General features: G+C 48.5%; 1 protein-coding gene across 8 annotated transcripts in view; it reads left to right on the top strand.

Moving 5' to 3' along the window:
• The window catches only part of SGSM1 (small G protein signaling modulator 1), an 88331-nt gene that overhangs the window by 48311 nt on the left and 19457 nt on the right, over positions 1-20563 (top strand). For 5 of the 8 annotated variants that reach the window (XM_059138886.1, XM_059138891.1, XM_059138885.1 and 2 more), the window contains 6 exons: positions 3948-4112; positions 6387-6525; positions 9025-9089; positions 11007-11152; positions 15123-15251; positions 19426-19608. In XM_059138886.1, the coding sequence (XP_058994869.1) occupies positions 3948-4112; positions 6387-6525; positions 9025-9089; positions 11007-11152; positions 15123-15251; positions 19426-19608 (827 nt within the window). The remainder of the gene's footprint in view (positions 1-3947; positions 4113-6386; positions 6526-9024; positions 9090-11006; positions 11153-15122; positions 15252-19425; positions 19609-20563) is intronic. The other 3 variants (XM_059138890.1, XM_059138889.1, XM_059138892.1) reach the window with 3 other exon arrangements.

Raw genomic sequence — 20563 nt, 5'->3', positions numbered from 1 at the left:
GTCGGGGGTGGGGGGGGACCTGAAACCAGGGAGTTAGTATCCCAGTTTCTCCCCAAATGAGAACCACAGGCGACTTAGCTTAATAATAAAGATGCACCTGCTCAGGAGGTGGCCTGGGGTAGTGGCCATGGGCTCTGGAATCCTGGTTGAACTGGGGCAAGTTTCTTCACCCCCTGTGTCTTGGTTTCCCCATCTGCAAAATGGGGATGTTCACAGCACCTGGGACATAGGGCCCTTGTGGGGATTACATGAGGTAAGACTCTTGGCACAGACCACGTACATTATAGCCGCTATTACAGGGTTGTTCTTTTACTTTGATACATTGTCAGGATTCAATGAGATAAAGAGGTGATCAATGTAAAGTCTGTAGAATAAAGTCCCACACACAGTAGGCCCTCAAGAAATGGCAATGAAAACAGCAGAGGGGAAGCAAAGCACGGGGAAACTGGCACCTGGGACACTAATGTATGTCCAGTGCATTGCATGGCGGCTCGCCTGGTGCCAATGCTTGGTTCACACAGACTCCTACTGTCAAGGTCATCATCACCACAGGGTTATCATGAGGGTTACATGAGCTAATAGTTGAGAAGTTCTTCAAAAGAGGCCTGGCATTTATGAAGCATCCTATGAATGTCTGTTCAATAACTCGATATTAAGCTGTAGGTTCCTTTTGTCCACCTCATTTTATTTAACCTTTGGTGGCCCTGTTGTTCCGTCTGAGGGATAATGGCTCTGAGCCTCCCCTTGCATTACTAACTGCAGCTGGGCCATGAGAGGCTCTCTGGAAAGCAGATGTCCTCCTGGCAAGGGTAGGCTAATCATTTCAGGCCTCATGTTTCTGTATCACCAAGAGCCCAAGAGTATCCTGAAGTATTCATCACTACATCTCTTCCTACCCAGGAACAGGGTCTGGAACCCTCTCAGCCTGTTGGGAGGACCATGAGTCTTACTGCCCCACCAGAGAGCTGATTGATCAGAGGAGCCTGATGCCTTGGGCCTGCCTTCCCAGGAAACTCTCTGCACAGGGGCTCATCCAACAAACAATGTGTAGGCACCTGCTGGGAGCCAGGCTGGGTGCTGGGTGTCTTTCTTCCTTGGGGGCTGTCCATGTTAGTGTGTTGTGGTTCTGCATGTGTCAGCAGAAGAGACACTGGCTGTGCCTACCCACACCCCTCTGTGCCTGCCACTCTGCAGCCAGCCCCCATCCTAGAGTGCCTTCTGCCCATGGTGGGGGCAGGGAGGGTAGGAAGTGTCAGGGAGTCAGAGCATCACTGGAGCAGCCCTCAGCCAAGGATGGGCAGGAGTCAGTGTCTCAATGCCCTGGCTCCCTCGCGCCCCATCCCCCAGAAAGAAAGCCCTGGCCTGTGTGTTCTACAGCTCTCCCAGAGACCCCTCTCCCCTCCGCTGGGAGATCAAGCACCAGTTGCCCATGGTGGTGACCCACGTGGTAACCCTTGGCAGAACCTTCTCGTGTCGCTTCACCTTTCTCCTACCCGTGTTTCTTGGAAACATCTCCCAGATACGCTCCTGGGACTTGAATTCTTGTCTGCCCCTGGGGAAACCCCAGTGGACTCAGTTTAACTAGAACAAAGCTTCTCAGCGGTAGCACCACTGATATTTTAGATGGAATAATCCTTGGTGGTTGTTGGGAAGGGACACTATGGGCCTTATAGGATATCAGGCAGCATCCCTGTCATCCCCCTGGCCCCTGACTAACCGCCATCTTCCCACACCCCACCACTAAGTGGGGACAACTAGAAATGTCTCCAGGTGCTGCTGGGTTCCCACTGGGAGCAGAATCGCCCTCTGTTGAGAAAAGCATACATCCCTGCACTCACCTGTGCTCCTTCAGTGTGGCCAAGTGACTTGCCCTCTGCGGGCCTCATTTCCTTGTCTATAGAATGGGGAGGACAGCCGCATTCTGTTCCCATACAGGATCCTATTCTGAGGAGTTAGTGTCAGACACCTAACTTGAAATGCTTGACAGATGCTCCGTCGGTAATACTAGGTACCATGTGCCAAGCCTGCCTTTGTCCCTCCAATGTTGTAACTAATATAATCCTCATCACAGTCTTCCTAGGCAGGTACCAGTGTCCTCAACAACCTCTGTTTTTCAGAAGAGGAAACGGAGGCACAGAAAGGTTGAGAAACTGGTTCAGAGAGGCATAGTTAATCCTTGGCATGGTTGGAATTTAAGCCTAGGTGCCTGGCTCCAGAGCTTGCAGATTGTTTTGACAGATTGTGGTCTCACCCATTTCCTCCCCAAGTTCTGATTCAGCCCACATGGTAATGGCGCTCCATCCTTGGTTGATTTTCTCCAGGGGCCTGAGCCTCAACAGAGCTAACACAAATAATCATGTGTGGTTTTCATCTTTGAGAGCAAGAAAGTCCTTCCTGAAGAAGTGCCCAAGTCAGAAATGGGCAGACTTCCTCCTGTGGTCCAAATTTGGCCCACTGCCTGTTTTTGTAAATAAAGTTTTATTGGAACACAGCCACGCCCACTCCTAGCCATATTGTGTATGGCTGCTTTCACACCCCAGCAATGGAGTGGGATTGTTGTGACAGAGACCGTATGGCCCACAAAGCCAAAAATATTTACTATCTATCTGGCCCTTTATAGAAAAAGTTTGTGGATACCTGCAGTAAGGAATAAGAGAGGAGTTTGGGCCTGTGGGAGGGATGATGTGGCCATAAATGGTTCTAAACCCCCTCTCAGTATCTTCATGCCTCCATCTCCAACACCTGGTCCTTGGGCACAGAGGAGGCAGAGACCAGTTTTGAAACGTGGAGTCAGATTCAGAGTCAGAGGAGGGCATTTCCAGACTCCCATGTTGCTGGGACTGTCTGTACCATCTGGTGTGGTAGGCGTGAGCCTCATGCAGCTCCCAAGCACTTGAAATGCAGCGAATTCGAATGGAGATGTACCCTAAGTGCAAAAGACATTCACATTCTGAAGACTTTGGAGAAAAACCAGAAAAGAATGCAAAATATCTTACCAGTCATTTTATACTGACTCTCAGTTAAAATGGTCACATTAGGGATATACTGGGTTAAACAGAATATATTGCTGAAATTGACTTCATCTGTTTCTTTTCCTCCTTTTTGTGTGGCTATGGGAAATTTCTAAATTAAGCATGTGGCTCAGGGTGGATTCCTATTGAACAGAGATGGTCTAGGGCAGGGCTGACACACTGGACTGAATAATGATGTGTGATGTGTTTGGTGGGGGTGGGGTGTCTTGTGTCTGGCTTCTACCCACTGGATAGATGCCAGTAGCATCTACCAAATTCTCAGGTTGTAACAATAATAAATGTCTCCAGACATTGCCAAAAGCCCTTGAGGGGACAGAATTGCCCCCATTGAGAACTGCTGGTCTAGATAGAGCATGGATAATATGGGGCGGGGAGGGGGGATATCAGTCAGAAGACTGTGAATAGGGTCTTGGGGTCTGATGCCCTGGGTTGGAAAACAATCTCCACTCTTTGTTCCCTGGGTGGTCTTAGGCATGATGCTTACATCTGTGCCTCAGTTCCCAAGTCTGGAAAACGGGATAGTAATACTTGCTCTCAGTAGGTGATAGCTGTCATTAGTGGAAAGAGAAGCAGGACCTCAGTGAGAAAAGGCTCTTAATGCCAGTTACCACCTGCTAGGGCTGTGGGTGGTTAAGCACTGTTGTCCTTCTGAGCCTCAGTTTCCACTTCCGCAGAATGGGAGAAGAGATGGATCCCCAGTGGGGTCACTAAGGATGAGAAAGCAAGCAGGCTTTTGTAGGGCATTTGACAAACATCAGCATTCTTTCTTCCTTGATGCCAACACAGTACATGGAAGCTATGCAGAGCCAGGCAGGGGAGAGGTAAAGCCCTGAAGGGTGGGTTCTTCAGCTGTTTCTGTGTTCTGCCCACCTCAGACATTTCATTTCACTGGTATTTTTTGTTTTGTGTTTCAAGTTGCTCCTGACCCCCTGGGCAGCACTGTCTTCAATTCCGTGAGACCCGCCTGGATGGTGGTTCCTGCCGGCCGATCTGTGCTGGTGGTAGCCAGGGGCGGTCCAAGGGCACGAACTGGATGGGGCACCGCCTTCCCCAGGCCGGGCCTGATGCAGCAGCCCCCCAGTAATGTCGGGGCACCTCCCACACCTGGGGCTGAGTGCTGGCCACCTCTGCCATGTTGTCATTTGAGTCTTGGTCCCCAGGGTGAGGGAAGCAGGAGCCAAACAGATGCACTCATGCTGTCCAGCCTCCACGTGGCAGAATGCTGCTAAGAGTGTTGTGGGATCTGTAGGGAAGGAGTCCACTGGTGATGCCAGCAGAGTGTGAGGGGCTGGGACTGAGGCATATGGGCCACACCTTGCTGAAACTGATCCATGCTTCCTTGAGATTGGTGGAGACCTGAGGATGCTTTTCTAGAACATTTTACAGGGGCTCACTGGTCTTTCGTGGTCAGCTCATCAGTGAGTCAGCTTGGGGAGGATATTTGTTCACTATCGTGGGTAGGGTGGGCCTTGTCTGCTCCTGAGCTCAGATAACAGGTGACCCTGGGTCCACAACTCCCGCCTTGCAGCCCGAGAGAAGAGACCAAGATTACCCATTATCCTTGGAAGGCATGGCCTGTGGGACAGATGGACACCCTTCTCAGTCTCCTAGGTTAGAGCTTGGCAAACTAGGGCCCACGGGCCAGAGCCAGCCTCATTCAGTGAGACCCATGAGCTAAGAATGGTTTTTACATTTTTTTTAATGACTGAAAAAAAATCAAAAGAATCGTAATATTTGTGACCTGTGAAAAATGATACGAAAGTCAGATTTCAGTGTCCATAAGTAAAGTTTTTTTTTTTAATATTTTATATATTCGTTAGAGACACAGCAAGAGAGGGAACACAAGCAGGGGGAGTGGGAGAGGGAGAAGCAGGCTTCCCACTGAGCTGGGAGCCTGATGCAGGGCTCGATCCCAGGACCCTGGGATCTTGACCCAAGCCGAAGGAAGACACTTAACGACTGAGCCACCCGGACGCCCCCATAAATAAAGTTTTTTTCTTTTTTAAATATTTTATTTATTTATTTGACAGATAGAGATCACAAGAGAGGCAGGCAAAGAAAGGGGGAAGCAGGCTCCCCACTGAGCAGAGACCCCGATGTGGGGCTCAATCCCAGGACCCCGAGATCATGACCTGAGCTGAAGGCAGAGTCCCAACCCACTGAGCCACCCAGGTGCCCCCCATAAATAAAGTTTTATTGGAACCTAGCCATGCTCACGTGTTTTCATCTTGTGAATGGCTGTTTTGCACGATGACGGCAAAATTGAGTGGTTGTGATTGTGGCCAAAGGGTTCACAAACCATAAAATGTTTACTCTCTGGCCCTTGATGGAAAATTGCCTACTGAGCCCTGTCCTAGAAAAAATATAGTCTTTGCACCTGTCTGGAACTGCCAAGAGGCCAGAAAGTTAATGATAGAAATTATAATGTGTGAGTCACCATTGTGTTTTCCATGCAGCTGTGGAGACATGGTGATTTCCATGGAGCTGGAAGAGAAGGCAGGGAGGGAAACTCTGAGTGCTGTATCCTGGGAGCCCAACATCAGGAACACCAATATCCATGTTAGGAGATCAGCTATGCCCTCTTGGTTCTCGAACGTGGCTGCTGTTATTAAAATTGTCTTTTGATATACAGACTTAAAGGCTCTATCTCCAAGAGGTTTAAGTTCAGTAGGTCAGGGGTGGGATACAGGCATATGGCTTTTTAATAAGCCCCCCCATGATTCTGGGTGGGGGTCACTCACCTGTTTGAGACCTATTGATGGAATAGCTATATGGCTCAGGATGATGGACAGTGTAGGTGGGCTCATCAGCAGGAACTCCCCTGGGTCCCTTGCCCTTGGGAACCCTGCCTCATCTGTTGAGTTAGGCTCCCTTCTGTCTCTCTACTAGAGACTCTCACTCCCAGAGAGTCTGTCTCTGGGGACTCAGGACCATCATCCTTCCCCAGAAGCCCCCATCAAGCTCCTCTCCCTTCTTGTCAGCCTCCTGTGAGGACACTTGAATGACAACATGGTGAGGCTTGGCTTCCTGTTCTGGTACTGGGTCTGTTTTCTTGGGTCTTGTCTCCCTTTCTATCTTTCCCCCCACACTCCACTACTTCCTCTCTCTTCAGCTATCTTCAGCTCTGCCTGTCTGCTGAGGGTCCCGGGTCTTGGTTGTAGCTTTCACTGAATCAGGTGGGCTCATAGGTCTGGGTCAGATAATGATTGGGGTTGCTGTCTCTGACTGTCAAATTCAGGGTCTTTCCCTGTCCCCGTGCTGGCCTAGAGGTGAGCTGCTTGCTTTGGGATGAGGTTTCTGTGACCCACATAGGCCTCACTGGATCTCTTGCTCCATGCCTCCTGCCCGCCATAGTCCCCCAGGACCTAATGGATGTCTCCGTGAGCAACCTACCACCCCTATGGCAACCCAGCCCCCGGAAATCCTCCTGCTCGTCCTGCTCACAGAGTGGCTTGGTCGATGGCGGCTCATCCAATGGCTGCAACCATGAGAGGTATGAGGGCCTTAATCTGTGGGTGGAGGTTATGGAGGGATTTGCCAAAGATTTGTAGATGCCCATTCCTTGCCTAGCACTGAATTCAGAGGAGGAACATAAGTTATGGAATTGTCGAAGAACATAAGTTATGGAACATAAGTTATGGAATAGCCTTGTGGAGTCCTAGCTGTCTTTGCTTCCTTCCATGGTTCAGTCAGGATAACCAAGGTTATGTTGCAGTAACAAACAGTCCTGAAATCTCAATTGCTCAGTAGGACAAAGGATGGTTTGTCATATATACCATGTGTGTCTCATGGGTCAGCTGGGGGCTCTGCTTGGGGCACATTAAAGGGCCTGGCTGATGGAGCCAAACCGTCTAGAATATTCCCAGTCCAGTGACAGAGTGAAAGTTGGCTCTGGGGCACCTGGACAACAATGAGAGGCTCCACCTTGGATGCAGGACATACTCTCTCTGCTCATGCCTCATTGACCCCATCCACAGCAGGCCAGGAAGCACAGTCCTGTCATGCTCCTGGAAGGCAGAAACTAGAAATACTACTCACTGCCAACCAGACGTTCCTCAGTTTGCTCCTCCACCGAATGAGGATACAAATGCTTGCTTTGTTTAGCTATCCTAAGAACAAATCAGATACCAGTTTAACGTGGCCAGCATGTGGTACCCAGTCCCTGGCAATGTTCAGTAAGTAACGCTTCTTATTTTATTGGATAAAGTTTGATCCCCCAGATCATCTCTGTCCTGGCCCATAGATCTCATGTGTCTTCAGAGCTGCCCAGTGCAATAATGAGACTGGTCTTGATTCCCAGCTGACTCCACCTGGCCTGTCTGGGGAGAATGGAGTCCCTTTTTCCATGCTGGGCCTCTGGCCCAGTGGGTGGTCCAGTCTTCAGCCATAGGAGCTCAAGGGGTGGGAGCTGGCATCACATTTTTGTAGTCATCTAAGGCCTGGCTTTCAGCACATGGTCCAAAAGCAGAATCTCCATTTAACTTGATCCTAAGCTCATGTGCACATTGTCAGTTTGAGAAGCACCCCTGTAACCAGAGTTTCTCCCGTTTGTGTGCTTCAGAACCACCAGGGGGAGGTGACAGTGCTTCTGAGACAACTTCCATAGGGGTCCTGATCCAGTAGGTGTGTGCGGGGCCCAGGAATCCAAATGTTGGAGAAATGCCAAGTGATTCTTGTGCTGTGGTCCAGGGGGCATTGAAAAACGCCATTCTAACCTAGTGTCCCCGTTTGTGGCATCTGCTTACATACCTGGAATGATAGGGAGCTCACCCTCTTTCACATAGCCAAGTCTGTTGTGGAACAGCTGTGTGTGTGATGCTATTCTTAGGTAAACTGACCAACCCTGAGCCCCACCAACCTGAGGGCACAATGAGGGTGATTTTCATGCTTAATGGTTCTATGTGTGTAACTGGAGCACTTTAGCCATGCCTCCTTCCTGTCTTTTTCGGTTTTCCTGGGTATCCCCAGGATGTCCTGAGAAAAAATATGCGTATATTCCTCCATTCTGTTCTCTGCGAGGATGCAGAACACGCCCATCAGCAGTCCTTGATTTCCCCACTAGTGCTGGGTCCTTACTCCTCTCTTCTCTTTCAGCCAGCTGCACCCCACCTCCCCAAATTCCCATGCAAGGAGAAGCTCTGAGGCATCACCTACTCTGCAGTCAACCAGACTCTGAGTCCTGGTCTGGCTCAGTTTGGTTTAGCTGGGTCACTTCAGAGGTCGGAGCTCTTTGGGCAAGTGACAGAAGCCCACTTCAGACTGGTTCACATACAAAAGAAAATCTTGACAGAACTAAGGAGTCTAGAAGTACAGTGACTTCAGGCATGGTTGGCTCCAGACGCTCCTATGATGCTCTCATTCTCAGGCAGGCCCTCCTTATGCAGGGCAGAAATGGATCCCCGCAGCCACTGCCCTACATCCTTCTGGCTTAGGGACTCGAGCAGAGAATAGTGTGAGTTTCTCTGTAGTTCTGACAAAATGAGTTTGGGGCTCATTGTCCTTGATTCAGATTGGATCACATGACCACCTCTTACCCAATGCCTGTGACTCCAGCCTGAGTCCTGTTCTAGGTCGAATCAGCTCCATCCAAGCCCCAGAGAGTTGGAGAGAGAGAGACCCCAAAGCCAACAGGAGGAGTGGCGGTATGGGTAGAAACCATAGTCCTCCTAGAGTCCCCTTGCCTGGCTGGTTTTGTTTTGTTTAAGATTTTATTTATTTATTTGAGAAAGAGACCGTGAGAGAGAGCATGAGAGGCTAGAAGGTCAGAGGGAGAAGCAGACTCCCCTTGGAGCTGGGAGCCTGATGCGGGACTCAATCCTGGGACTCCAGGACCATGACCTGAGTCGAAGGCAGTTGCTTAACCAACTGAGCCACCCAGGCGCCCCTGCCTGGCTGGTTTTAATCTGCCCCTTGCAGGTAATGAACTGTGCTCCTCCAGGAAACATGGGCTCTGTGTGGTCTTTTCTACGTGTCCTCTCTTCCTCCACCGCAGGGCCCCGCTGAAGCTCCTCTGTGACAACATGAAGTACCAGATCCTTTCCAGAGCCTTCTATGGATGTGCGTATCGGTCTCATTTGCCATTGTGGTCTATGGGCACATTTCTCAAATGCCTATTGTATGGCATCAGCATCAAGGGAAGGAGCCTGGCTCTGGCACCTGAACCCCAGCTCCCCAGTTCCTAGATGTGTCTAGATTAGTGAAGCTATGCAGACGTCTTAGAGCCTGAACCTCCTCAAGCAGAGCCTGGGCATAAATTTTATCTCTGGGCTCTAAGAGAGGGCAGCCAACCATGGGGCTCCTCAGGGGAGGGGTTTGGCTAGTCACCATGGCATCCCAGTGCCCCCTTAGAGGGTTTGTTCTCAGAATGAAATGAGAAACGTGAATAAACCCCTAGCAGCTGGCATTACCTGTCATAGGTGCTCAGAGTCAGTTCCCCTCACCTGTGGGCATAAGCAGAAGAGTAAAGAAAAGTTAAAAATTAAAGCTTAAACACAGGTATTCTGGTTATTTCCATTTAACACATGAGGAAACGAAGGCACAAGGAGGCAAAGTGACTTGTCCAAGGTCGCCTAGGACAGAGCTGGGACTCAAACCCAGGCCTGCCTGACCACAAAGCTGGTTTGTTTTTGTTTTGTTTTGTTTTTACTCTGCTGTGTTCATTCTTAGCACATTTTATTTTCTCAGCCTCTCAGCCTAAATGGGGGAGAGAAAACCTGTGTTGTCAGGGATTCTAGAAAAGTGTTGCTATATCCTGCATGGGCCTGGAGAACAGCAGTGCCAGCCATGTGCCCAAGCCCCTGGAGGGACAGAGAGAGTGTAAGCTCCCCAAATCAAGGTTTTTGCCCATTCTGTTTTCATCCATCCCTGGTGCCTAATTCAGGTCCTGGCATGGAGCCCAGATAGAAAGGCTTCATGGAGGAAGGTCCAGATGCATGGGGGTCCAGATGCATCTCAAACAGTGTTATGCATTCAATGGCTCTTCCCTGATGGGGGTTGAGAGCCCAGGTTCTGGCTCTATGCAGCTTGGGTTCCAATCCCAACTCCGCACTTCCTAGCATTATGATCCAGCCAAGAGACAGAAAAAGTCTATGCCTCAGTTTCCCCATGTCTAAGATGGAGAATGTAGGAGTACCTGTTCCATATGTCATGAGAATTTAGTGACTTAAGGATGTGAGCTCTGGGCAGTTCCCTGGCATGTAGTATGTGCTTGTGTAAGTGTTAGCCATTTCCTCCTCTTCCCCCTTTCTCTCCTTTCCCTCCTTCTCCTCCTTCTCCTCTTCTCCCTCCTCCTCCTCATTGCTGGTAGGGGCCAGTCCTCAGGCTCCAGATGGCCCAGGGTCCTCTCTGGGAGCTAATAAGGGAGAGCCAGAGGGAGGGGGCATAGAGCAAACACAGGCTGGCATTTGCTGAGTGCCTCCTGTGTACCAGGCACTGTGCCTTCCAGGTGCCCAGGGCAGAGCAGATGAAGGGCCGCAATTTGGTGGCTTGTAAGAGTGCAGAACCATCTTTGAGAGCAAACCAGGTGCATCTCTCAGGGCCTTCTTTATCTGGCTGCACTTTGAAAAAGGAGTCGTCCACCTCTGTCATTCTCTTTCTCTCCTGGGATGGATTGGAAGCACCCAGAGGCACTGTGAGCCTGTGGGATCACTTCCTGCCTCCTTCCTGCTGCTCCTTCCCTGCCTCCTGCCTGTGGCTTAAATACCTTGGCTTCCAGGTAAAGAGGTAATGTCACCCTAGCCCAGGCTGAGGAAGATGATCAGATGTCCCCAGGCTCATACAACTGTTAAGCAGTCAAGCCAGCAAGGGGTTTTGCCCCTCAGAGCTCCTTGCTTGTCTGGAAGAGAAGGATGATGGGACTTTCTAGGTCACAAGGGTTCACAAGGTTTGTGGGTGAGGTAGTGCTTTGAGATCCATGAGGTAAGGCAAGGTGGGTTGGATGGTGGATGATGGCACTCTCCCTCCCTCCTTCGCTAGGGCTTGCCTACTGCAGACACCTGTCCACTGTGAGGACCCACCTGTCAGCCCTGGTCAATCACATGATTGTGTCTCCGGATTCACCCTGCGATGCTGGGTGCGGGCTGACGGCCAGGATCTGGGAGCAGTACCTTCAGGACAGCACGGTAAGGCTTGGCCTGGCTTGGCCTACGGTGGAGCATAGCCAGTGGGGGGACCATTTGGTCATCTGAGCAGGACACCCACCTGGTTATGGGGATTGAAGGCTGTTAGGATACCTTTGGGTTCTTGGGGTGCCTGGATGGCTCGGTGGGTTAAAGCCTCTGCCTTCAGCTCAGGTCATGATCTCGGAGTCCTGGGATAGAGTCCTGCATCAGGCTCTCTGCTCAGCAGGGGGCCTGTTTCCTCCCCTCTCTCTGCCTGCCTCTCTGCCTACTTGTGACCTCTGTCTGTCAAATAGATAAATAAAATCTTTTAAAAAAAGAAAAAAAGGATACCTTTGGGTTCTGCATACCCAGACTGAAGGTCCCTCCCTTCTTGAGAGTTCCAAGACCCACAGCCCCCTTCTGCCCAGATGGGTGGGAATCAAGGAGGATGGAAAGTATGCTTGCTTGTCTAGGAGTAAGAATGAATTCTTCCTCAAGCATTTATAAGCACCAACTGTATGCTCAGTGTTGTAGGAGGGACTGTGAGTTCTCAGCAGGAAGGGACCTACAGTGCAGTTGAACTACTTAGAAGGACAATGGTAGCTAAGTCAGAGGAGGGAGGTGGGCCCAGGAAAGCCCACCACCTTGCAGAACTCTTCCATCTCTGCCTCAGGGCCTGACAATCCTCCCATTATATACTCCACCTGGAGACAGATTTCTAAGACTTCTTAGAAAGCAATGTCCCCACAAGGAAGGTGTTTACATTTGAAAAAAGTGTCAAGGTCAAAGTGTTTGGGAAACAAGATGGGTCAACTTTTCTGTATCCTGCTGCACTTCCTAGAACCTTGGGTAGGCCAATGCGCTTATCTTGTCACTCTCAAGAAACTGGGGGTGGCTGGGGGGTAGGCAAGCATAAGGAACAAGCCCCTGGAATGTTTAGGGCCCTAGGGACCTTTAAAGTGCATCCCATGGCCGGTGTGGAAGGCAGAATCCATTTTGACAGATGCTAAGTGAACCTCCCTCAGGAGCAGACATTCAGAAGAGATGGCTGATAACTCCACAGGATGAACACGATGGCTCAGTCCACTGGGTGCTTCTCACCCAGGGCCCTGGGGAGGGCCAGGCCCGTGAGCACCTGGGTTAGCCTGGCTTCCCCACGCTGGGGAAAAGCGCTATTCTGTGCATGAACTTGGGAACACTGGGGGACTCTGGGGAAAACAAACTGGTTCCCAAACCTGGGTAAGCAGGAGGGTTGTTTGACTTGAATGTCTACTTACAGTGACAACTCAAATAATGAAGAATGCAGGTGTAGAGGACAAAAATTGTTCATGTACCTTCTTCCTGCCGCAGTGCCCTGATTCTAATCTTCCGAGTTAATGAATAGTATCAGTTATGTCGAGACCCTGCCATATTTTTCCTGTGCTTATACATTCATAGATAAATCTACATAGATATATCTGTAATTCTTATTTCTGCAAAATGAAGTGACATTATATCTGTATTTTAAGCAGCAATTTCATTTTATATCAAAGATGTCTTTCCAATCTCTAGGTGAAGTACTGAATGCTAACACCTTAGTGCCTCACAGATGAGTAGCCCATAATTAATTCAAATCTTCCCCTAATGAGAGACATGTGGACTCTTTTTTTTTTTTTTTATTTTTTTTTTAATTTTTTTTTTTTTTATAATTTTTTTATTTTTTATAAACATATATTTTTATCCCCAGGGGTACAGGTCTGTGAATCACCAGGTTTACACACTTCACAGCACTCACCAAATCACATGCCCTCCCCAATGTCCATAATCCCAACCCCTTCTCCCAAACCCCCTCCCCCCAGCAACCCTCAGTTTGTTTTGTGAGATTAAGAGTCACTTATGGTTTGTCTCCCTCCCAATCCCATCTTGTTTCATTTATTCTTCTTCTACCCACTTAAGCCTCCATGTTGCATCACCACTTCCTCATATCAGGGAGATCATATGATAGTTGTCTTTCTCTGCTTGACTTATTTCGCTAAGCATGATACGCTCTAGTTCCATCCATGTTGTTGCAAATGGCGAGACATGTGGACTCTTTCTCTTTTTAAAAAATTATTCCAAACAGTGCTTCCGTTGACATCTTTATAAGCACATATCACTCTGACCAGTGTTTTTATTTCAGGGGTTGATTCCTAGAAGTTAAATTGATTGATGTGCATTTAAAATTTAAATAGATATGCCAACTTACTTTCTCAAAAAAGTCACTCTCCCTGGCAGCCAGAGAAAGTGCACATTTCCTGAGGAATTCAAAAGATTTATAGACTTCTGGGCTCCACTCCAGCACTACTGATTTAGCATCTCTGGGACTGGAGCCCAAGAATTTATATTTTTTTAAAATTCCCCCAAACATTTCCAGTGATCTCCCCAGTTTGGGAGGTACTAGTCTAAGGACAAGTTGGTTGAAAAAAATAAGTCAGTCAAAAATGAGTATTTTTTAGTCTAACAGTTTCACAACCCTTTCACAAACTGGCCATATTTTTACCCTTCTTGGTTGCATTGTTGTATTAGGGTGGACGGAGCTGCAGTAACAAGTGGTCCACACTTTGTCAGTTGCTTGACATCATGGGGTGTATTTCTTGCTCACGGAGGAGTCCTAGGTGGGCATTCCTGGCCAGTGGGCCTCTGTCTTCCGTCCAGAGGTTTTGGGGTCTCTCAGTCTCATGGTGCCACCATCCTCCAGGGCCTCATGGTCATCTGCCTCCAGGCAGCAGAGGGGAAATGCAGAATCTGAAGGGAATACACCTGCTTCTTCAAAGCTCTGGCCTGCAAATGACTTATATGACATCCTGTCACATCCCATTGGCCAGCATCTAGTCACATGGCCACCCCTGCCTGCAAGGGAGGCTGGGAAATGGAGTCCAGCTATAGGTTCCAGGACCCACACAGGTGGATTTTTGATGAAGAGTTTATAGCCTCAGCCACAAATGGTTCTTTGATTTTTAACTAGCATTGACAAGGCTTTCTGCAGAATACAAATTAAAATTTCCAAAAAAGCAAAAGAATGGCTGGTTTTGCCATTATGGCTGGGTACATCTAAGATGATCATTAAGTTGGGAAATCAGTGGGACACCTGGCTGGCTCAGTAGAGCAGGTGACTCTTGATCTCAGCGTTGTGAGTTTGAGCCCCACGTTCAGCACTGAGTTTACTTTTAAAAACGTGAAATATGCTTATAATTTTGGGATGTGAAGACGTAGGAGGAAACAACCCTACTACCCTTCAGAGTAGCTTTCTAGTAGTCATTGGTATTTTCCATATGCACACACACACACAAACACACAAACATGAACAAATAGGACCTGCTAGTCCCCCAGCCTGACTAATTATAACCGCAAAGCCTTTGCCTGAAAATGAGTTCTTAAAAAGAGGGCAAATCTATTGGACAATACAGCAGACAGTTGTTAAAGTCATCCTAGTGTGCACAGAAATTATTAGTGCATGAAGACCCAGCTGGAAATGTACATTTTGGATCGATTTACTTTTAAACAATTTTCTTTGTGCTGAGTCAAGATTAAAAACTTTGAGATAACGTTGCCACATCAGCACAATGCACAAAATTGACTAAAAATTAAGCAGAAATGCTAATTAATTCTATACTGGCCTTTTGGGGTTTTTTATAAAAAAAAAAATGGGTTCACGCTAGATATGTTCTGCATCTTGGTGGATTGTTTATTTTCCAGTTGACAATATACTTTGAACATCTTTTTATGTCAGTTCTCATGGATGCATCGCCATCCCTACCTATACCCACGTAGGGGATACATTGTTTCCCTATCAGTGGGCAGTTGGGGCTTTTCTCCTATGACGCCAGGGTGGATATCCTGGTACACACAGCTTTGCTTATTCACACACCATGATCTCTAAAGGCCAGATCTGAGAAGTGGGACTACCAGCTCACAGAGCCCTCCTTCCAGTTTTCTGTTGACCAAACCCTTTACTTCTTCCCACCTACCACAGAGTTACGAGGAACAGGAGCTGCTACGCCTTATCTACTATGGGGGCATCCAGCCAGAGATCCGCAAGGCCGTGTGGCCCTTCCTCCTGGGCCACTACCAGTTTGGGATGACAGAAGCAGAACGGAAGGAGGTTGGTGACCTTTAATGGGCCGCAGGATCTTTGGCAACTAAAGGAGCCAGGGGCCATGGGGCTGGGGGTGCTCTAATTTCATACTGGACCAAGATGGGGCAGGGGAACATGGGGGAGCCAGGAAGCTCCAGGGGATGGCTGTTCCCTAGAAAAGCAATGCAAGCTACAGATACCATTGTTTAAAATTTTATTTGGGAGATAATTATAGATTCAGATAGTTACAAGAAATAATGCAGAAGGATTTCGTGTATCCTTTATCCAATTTCCCTCAATGGTGGCATCTTACAAAACTGTAATATCACAATCAGGGCATTGACGTGTGTGTGTGTGTGTGTGTGTGTGTGTGTGTGTGTGTGTGTGTCATCACCACCACAGTCAGCATACTGAACAATTCTGGTGCCAACAGGGTCCTCATGTTCCCCTTTTTTAAGCCACACCTCCCAGCCTAACACCTGGCAACCACCGCTCAGTTCTTTCTTCCTGTAATTTTGTCATTTCGACAATATTGTATAAATGGGATCACGTAGTATATAAGTTTTTGGGATTGACGTTTTCACTCAGCATAATCCTCTGGCAGTCTATCCTTTCTATGGCCAAGAGTTCTATGGTATTCACGGCCTGGGTGCATCACAGTGTGACTACCCACCTGTTGGTGGATAGGTGAGTTGTTTTCCCAGTTTGGGCTATTGCCGAGAAAGCTGCAGTGAACATTTGTATTTTCGTGGGAGCATTAGTCATCATCAAATGCTCAAGTGTACAATTGCTGGGACACATGGTACACATGCTTCATTTCAGAAGAAACTGTCAAGCTTTTGTAGCTGCTGAACCATTTTCTAGTCCCACCATCAATATCCCAGTGAGCCACACCTGCATCCCACCTGGAGTTTTGGTCTTGTTGCTATTTTTTTATGTTAGCCACATAGACAGGTGTAAATGATGTTTCATTGTGGTTTTTTTTTTTTTTTTAAAGATTTCATTTATTTATTTGACAGAGAGATCACAAGTAGGCAGAGAGGCAGACAGAGAGAGGAGGAAGCAGGCTCCCCACCGAGCAGAGAGCCCGATGCGGGACTCGATCCCAGGACCCTGAGATCATGACCCGAGCCGAAGGCAGCGGCTTAACCCACTGAGCCACCCAGGCGCCCCTCATTGTGGTTTTAATTTGCATTTCTCAAATGGCCAGTGATGCTGAACATGTTTGCACACACTTCCTTGCCACCTGTGTATCTTTGGTGAAGTGTCTGCTCTCATCGTTTGTCCGTTTTCTAGTTTTCTAGCTGAATTGTTTGGGTTTCTACTGTTGCATTTGGAAGTTCTTTATATGCTTTAGATATTTTTTCTTTGTTGGATAAATGGTTTGCAGATATTTTCTCCCAGTCTGTGTCTTATCTTTTCACCCTCTTCATGGGATCTTGTGCAGAACAAATTTCTAAATTTTTGATGAGATGCAGCTTATCAATTTTTCCTCATATATACTGTGCTTTTGGTGTCAAGTCTAAGAACGTTTTGCTTAGTTTGCCCTAAATCCCGAAGATTTTCTCCTATGTTTCTTTTCTCAAAGTTTTGTAGTTGCACGTGTTACATTTAGGCCTGAGATCCATTTTGAGCTCATTTTTGTATATAGTGGGTGGTTTTGGTCAAGGTTCATTTTTTGGCCTGTGATGTCCAGTGGCTCCAGCACCATTCGACAGAAAGGCCATCCTTCCTTCATTGAACTGCTTTTGCACCCCTGTCAGCCATCAGTTGGGCACATTAGTGTGGCTTCCCCATTCTGTTCCATTGATCTAATATCACCCTGCAGTGAGCCATCTTCAGCTGATACAACCTGGGGCACCTGTGTTCATCTTAATTGTCCAGTGAATGTGTTAGTAGTAGTCCCATTTTGAAAAGTAGAAAGAAACAGATGCCCATAAATATTTTTTAAAATGATAAGTTCACGAGGAATTATAAACACTGTAACAAAGAGGTCCTGCCATACCCCTCACTCAGCTTTCCCCAATGGAAACATCATGTAGAACAGTAGCCCGTTACCAAAGCCAGGGCATTAGCATTGGTACAATAGGACTCACTTGACTGCAGACCTCACTAGGATTTCACCAGCTTCTGCATTAGTTTGTGTGTTCACGTGTGTGCAGGTGCATGTGTGTGTGCATGTGTATGCGTAGGTCTACGTCATTTCATCAAGGTGATACTAATTTTAATACGAAATTCTTATTTAACCCAACATACCCAGTACATTACCATTTCAGCATGTAATCAATATTAACATTATTGAGAGATTCTCCCTTCTTTTATTCAGACTAAGTTCTTAAAATCTGGTGGTATTTGACATTTCATACCCATATACCCGCTCTGCTATTGTGTATTTGTCAGTAAATTGACTCACTGTGTGTATAGCTTATTGAAAAAGATACTTGATATCCCTGCCATCAATGGAAAACTGACATGACTTGGCATAATAGACAGAAACCAAAAAAATAAATAGGATATGACGAAAGGGCATAAATCAGTCCCACATAGATGCCATAGCTTACGTAAGGCCTGCTCTCTCATTGTCAGAAATGAGGATTATAAAGTGTTAAAGGAGGTGTTCACGACACTGTGACACCAGACTGACCTTCCCCATAATCCAAAGACTTAAAGTGGAGCTGGAAATAGAAACTACACTGTGATTCCGTATGATAAGACCCCATGCCAGTGAATTGTCTAAAATTGCCTCAGGAACAGCAGGAGGTCCCCACCATGCTTCACCCCCTGCCTGCTGGGCTCCCGACAAACAGGAACAGCATTCTTGGGTGCCAAGCCTTGTGCTTGGGACTGGAGACCTAGTGGTGCGTTAGATGAGGTCCTTGCCAGTTTAGTGAATGTGCAGAGTCAGATGGAGGCAAACCCAGGGGTTGTAAGAGTCCATGGGAGGCAGCAGTGTCAGGCAGAAGGCTCCCTGCTCCCTTTCAGGCAAGGGGTGTGAGGAAGGCTCTCTAGGAAGAGGGGCCAGCATGAGCAAACCCCTAGGGCAGACTCGTGCATGGTGTGGTGTGGGAGTGTATCTCTGTGGGTTTGTGTGGGAGGGGCGGGAAGTGTGTGGTGGGCATGGTGGTTGGAACATAAAGGACAGGAAGGTGGGGATGACAGAGGTGGGGCTGGGAGGGAAACAAAGAGGAGGCTGTTGAGGGGTAAGTGCATGGTGTGGGGGATCAGGCTGGGACAAGCAGGTTCTGGGAAGGAGGTTCCTGGGGTCATCCTGGTGCAGGGTCATGGAAACCTAGTCTAGGAAGGCAGTGGGAATGGGGAGATGTGCTAGGACAAATCTTCTGGAGGTCAGTGGGCAGGAGGACAGGACTTTGGGCAGGGTAGACCCCGAGCTTCTCTCTGGAAGCCCTGAATAGATAAAGGATTCCCCACCCCTCCCAGCCCAGCATGGGACATTCTCCCTGCCCTTTCTTCGTGCCCCTCCACACCCTTACTTAGATCAGTCTGTCTGCCCCCACTTGTGCTGGAGGCCTGGCAGATTCAGGACCTCAGTTCCCTGGGCCATGTATCAGTAACAAAACAAGTTGCTCTCCCACCACACGGAAAATGAAAATGCTTGAAATCTGTAGCCCTTCTGTTAAGCCATTGCAGGAGTAAAGGGAGAGGCTGATTTTGTTCATCTTTGTATCCTCTGCTCCTGGCCCCGCACTGGGCACAGGGGAGACCCTCATAAATGTGTGGAGGGAGTAGATGGATGGGTGCTCATCTTGTTTCTCCTATGCCTAGTGTGGTACCTAACCCATTGTAGGTGATTCCAGAAATATAGGCAAACGAGTGAATGAGGAAAGAGAAAAGCTAATAAGAAAGGGAAAGAAACAGTCCTCTCACTTCAGTACCCCCTTGGCTTAGTATGCTGCCTGGCAGAGTAAAGGTTCCACAGATATTTGAATGTGTGAATGAATGAATGAATGGAGAAAAGAGGGAGGAAGGAAATATTGAAAGAAAGAAGTGGCCTTGTGCACATTTGTGTACCCCCAGGGACTACCCAGTGTCCTGCATATAGTAGGTGTTCCGTTAACATCTGCTGGCTGTTCATGAATGATGGCTGCCTGTCTCTGGGGCTCAAGGTCCCAGGTCAGGGCTAGCATCCTCTTCTGGCTTGGGCTGGCTCTCCCCAGGGGTGACCTTGCCTCTGCCCTGGCAGGTGGATGAGCAGATACACGCGTGCTATGCACAGACCATGGCCGAATGGCTGGGCTGCGAGGCGATCGTGAGGCAGAGGGAGCGGGAGTCCCACGCAGCTGCCTTGGCTAAGTGCTCATCGGGGGCCAGCCTGGACAGCCACCTGCACCAGATGATGCACCGGGACTCCACCATCAGCAACGAGGTGATGGGCGGCACCCATCCGGGAGCACAGGGTCAGAGGGGCAGTAAAGGCCGGGATCTGCTCCGTTTAGCTATTATAGGAATGGTGACAGCTGGGTGTCTGGAACTGTCACTCCTAGCGTTTGGGTGGGAGGTGATCGTGGAGTTGGACAGACCCATGTTTGAATCCAGCCTCACCATTTCCTGGCTTGGGGGGCAGGGGAGATCTCAAGCAACCACCTTCACTTCTGGGCCTCAGATTATACATCTATAGAATGGGAACAACCATTTACATAGGGGAGGTTTGTGTGCAGTTCATCTGAGATAGTGCCTGCAAAGCTCCTAGACTTGCATGTAATCAGCACATGCTAGACTTTCATGTATTCAGAAAATGCTCGCTGAGTACCTTCCGCATGCCAGAGACAGTTGGGAATGTCCTGAAATGTCAGAAACACTCCAGAAGCCAAGTCAGAACTCTTCGCTCTTTTTTTTTTTTTTTTTAAGATTTTATTTATTTTATTTGACAGAGATTACAAGTAGGCAGAGAGGCAGGCAGAGAGAGAGGGGAGGAAGCAGGCTCCCTGCTGAGCAAAGAGCCCGATGCGGGGCTTGATCCCAGGACCCTGGGATCATGACCTGAGCCCAAGGCAGAGGCTTTAACCCACTGAGCCACTCAGGCACCCCCAGAACACTCCGCTCATATAGAACCTCCGGTTCAGCAGCCCAAAGAAGGCGCTGAGAAGAAAGTTAATTCTCTTCCCCAGTGATGTACACTCATCAGTTGCCAGCAGTCATGCTCCCTAGCATAGTAAGCAACCACCCAAAGCCAGTGACTTCTAGCAGTAGACACTGAATGTGTACTCATGGGTGTGGCCCAGGCAAGCACTTCTGAGCAGGGCTGGCTGGGCTCACTCTTGCACCCTCTGCAGTGCCTGGTCAGCCGAAAGGTTTGTTGATCTATGCTGGGCTTTCTCCCA

This window comes from Mustela lutreola, chromosome 11 (assembly GCF_030435805.1).
Source record: "Mustela lutreola isolate mMusLut2 chromosome 11, mMusLut2.pri, whole genome shotgun sequence".
Taxonomy (NCBI): domain Eukaryota; kingdom Metazoa; phylum Chordata; class Mammalia; order Carnivora; family Mustelidae; genus Mustela; species Mustela lutreola.
Note: the sequence above shows the minus strand (reverse complement) of the source record. Positions and strands in the feature narration are given on the sequence as shown.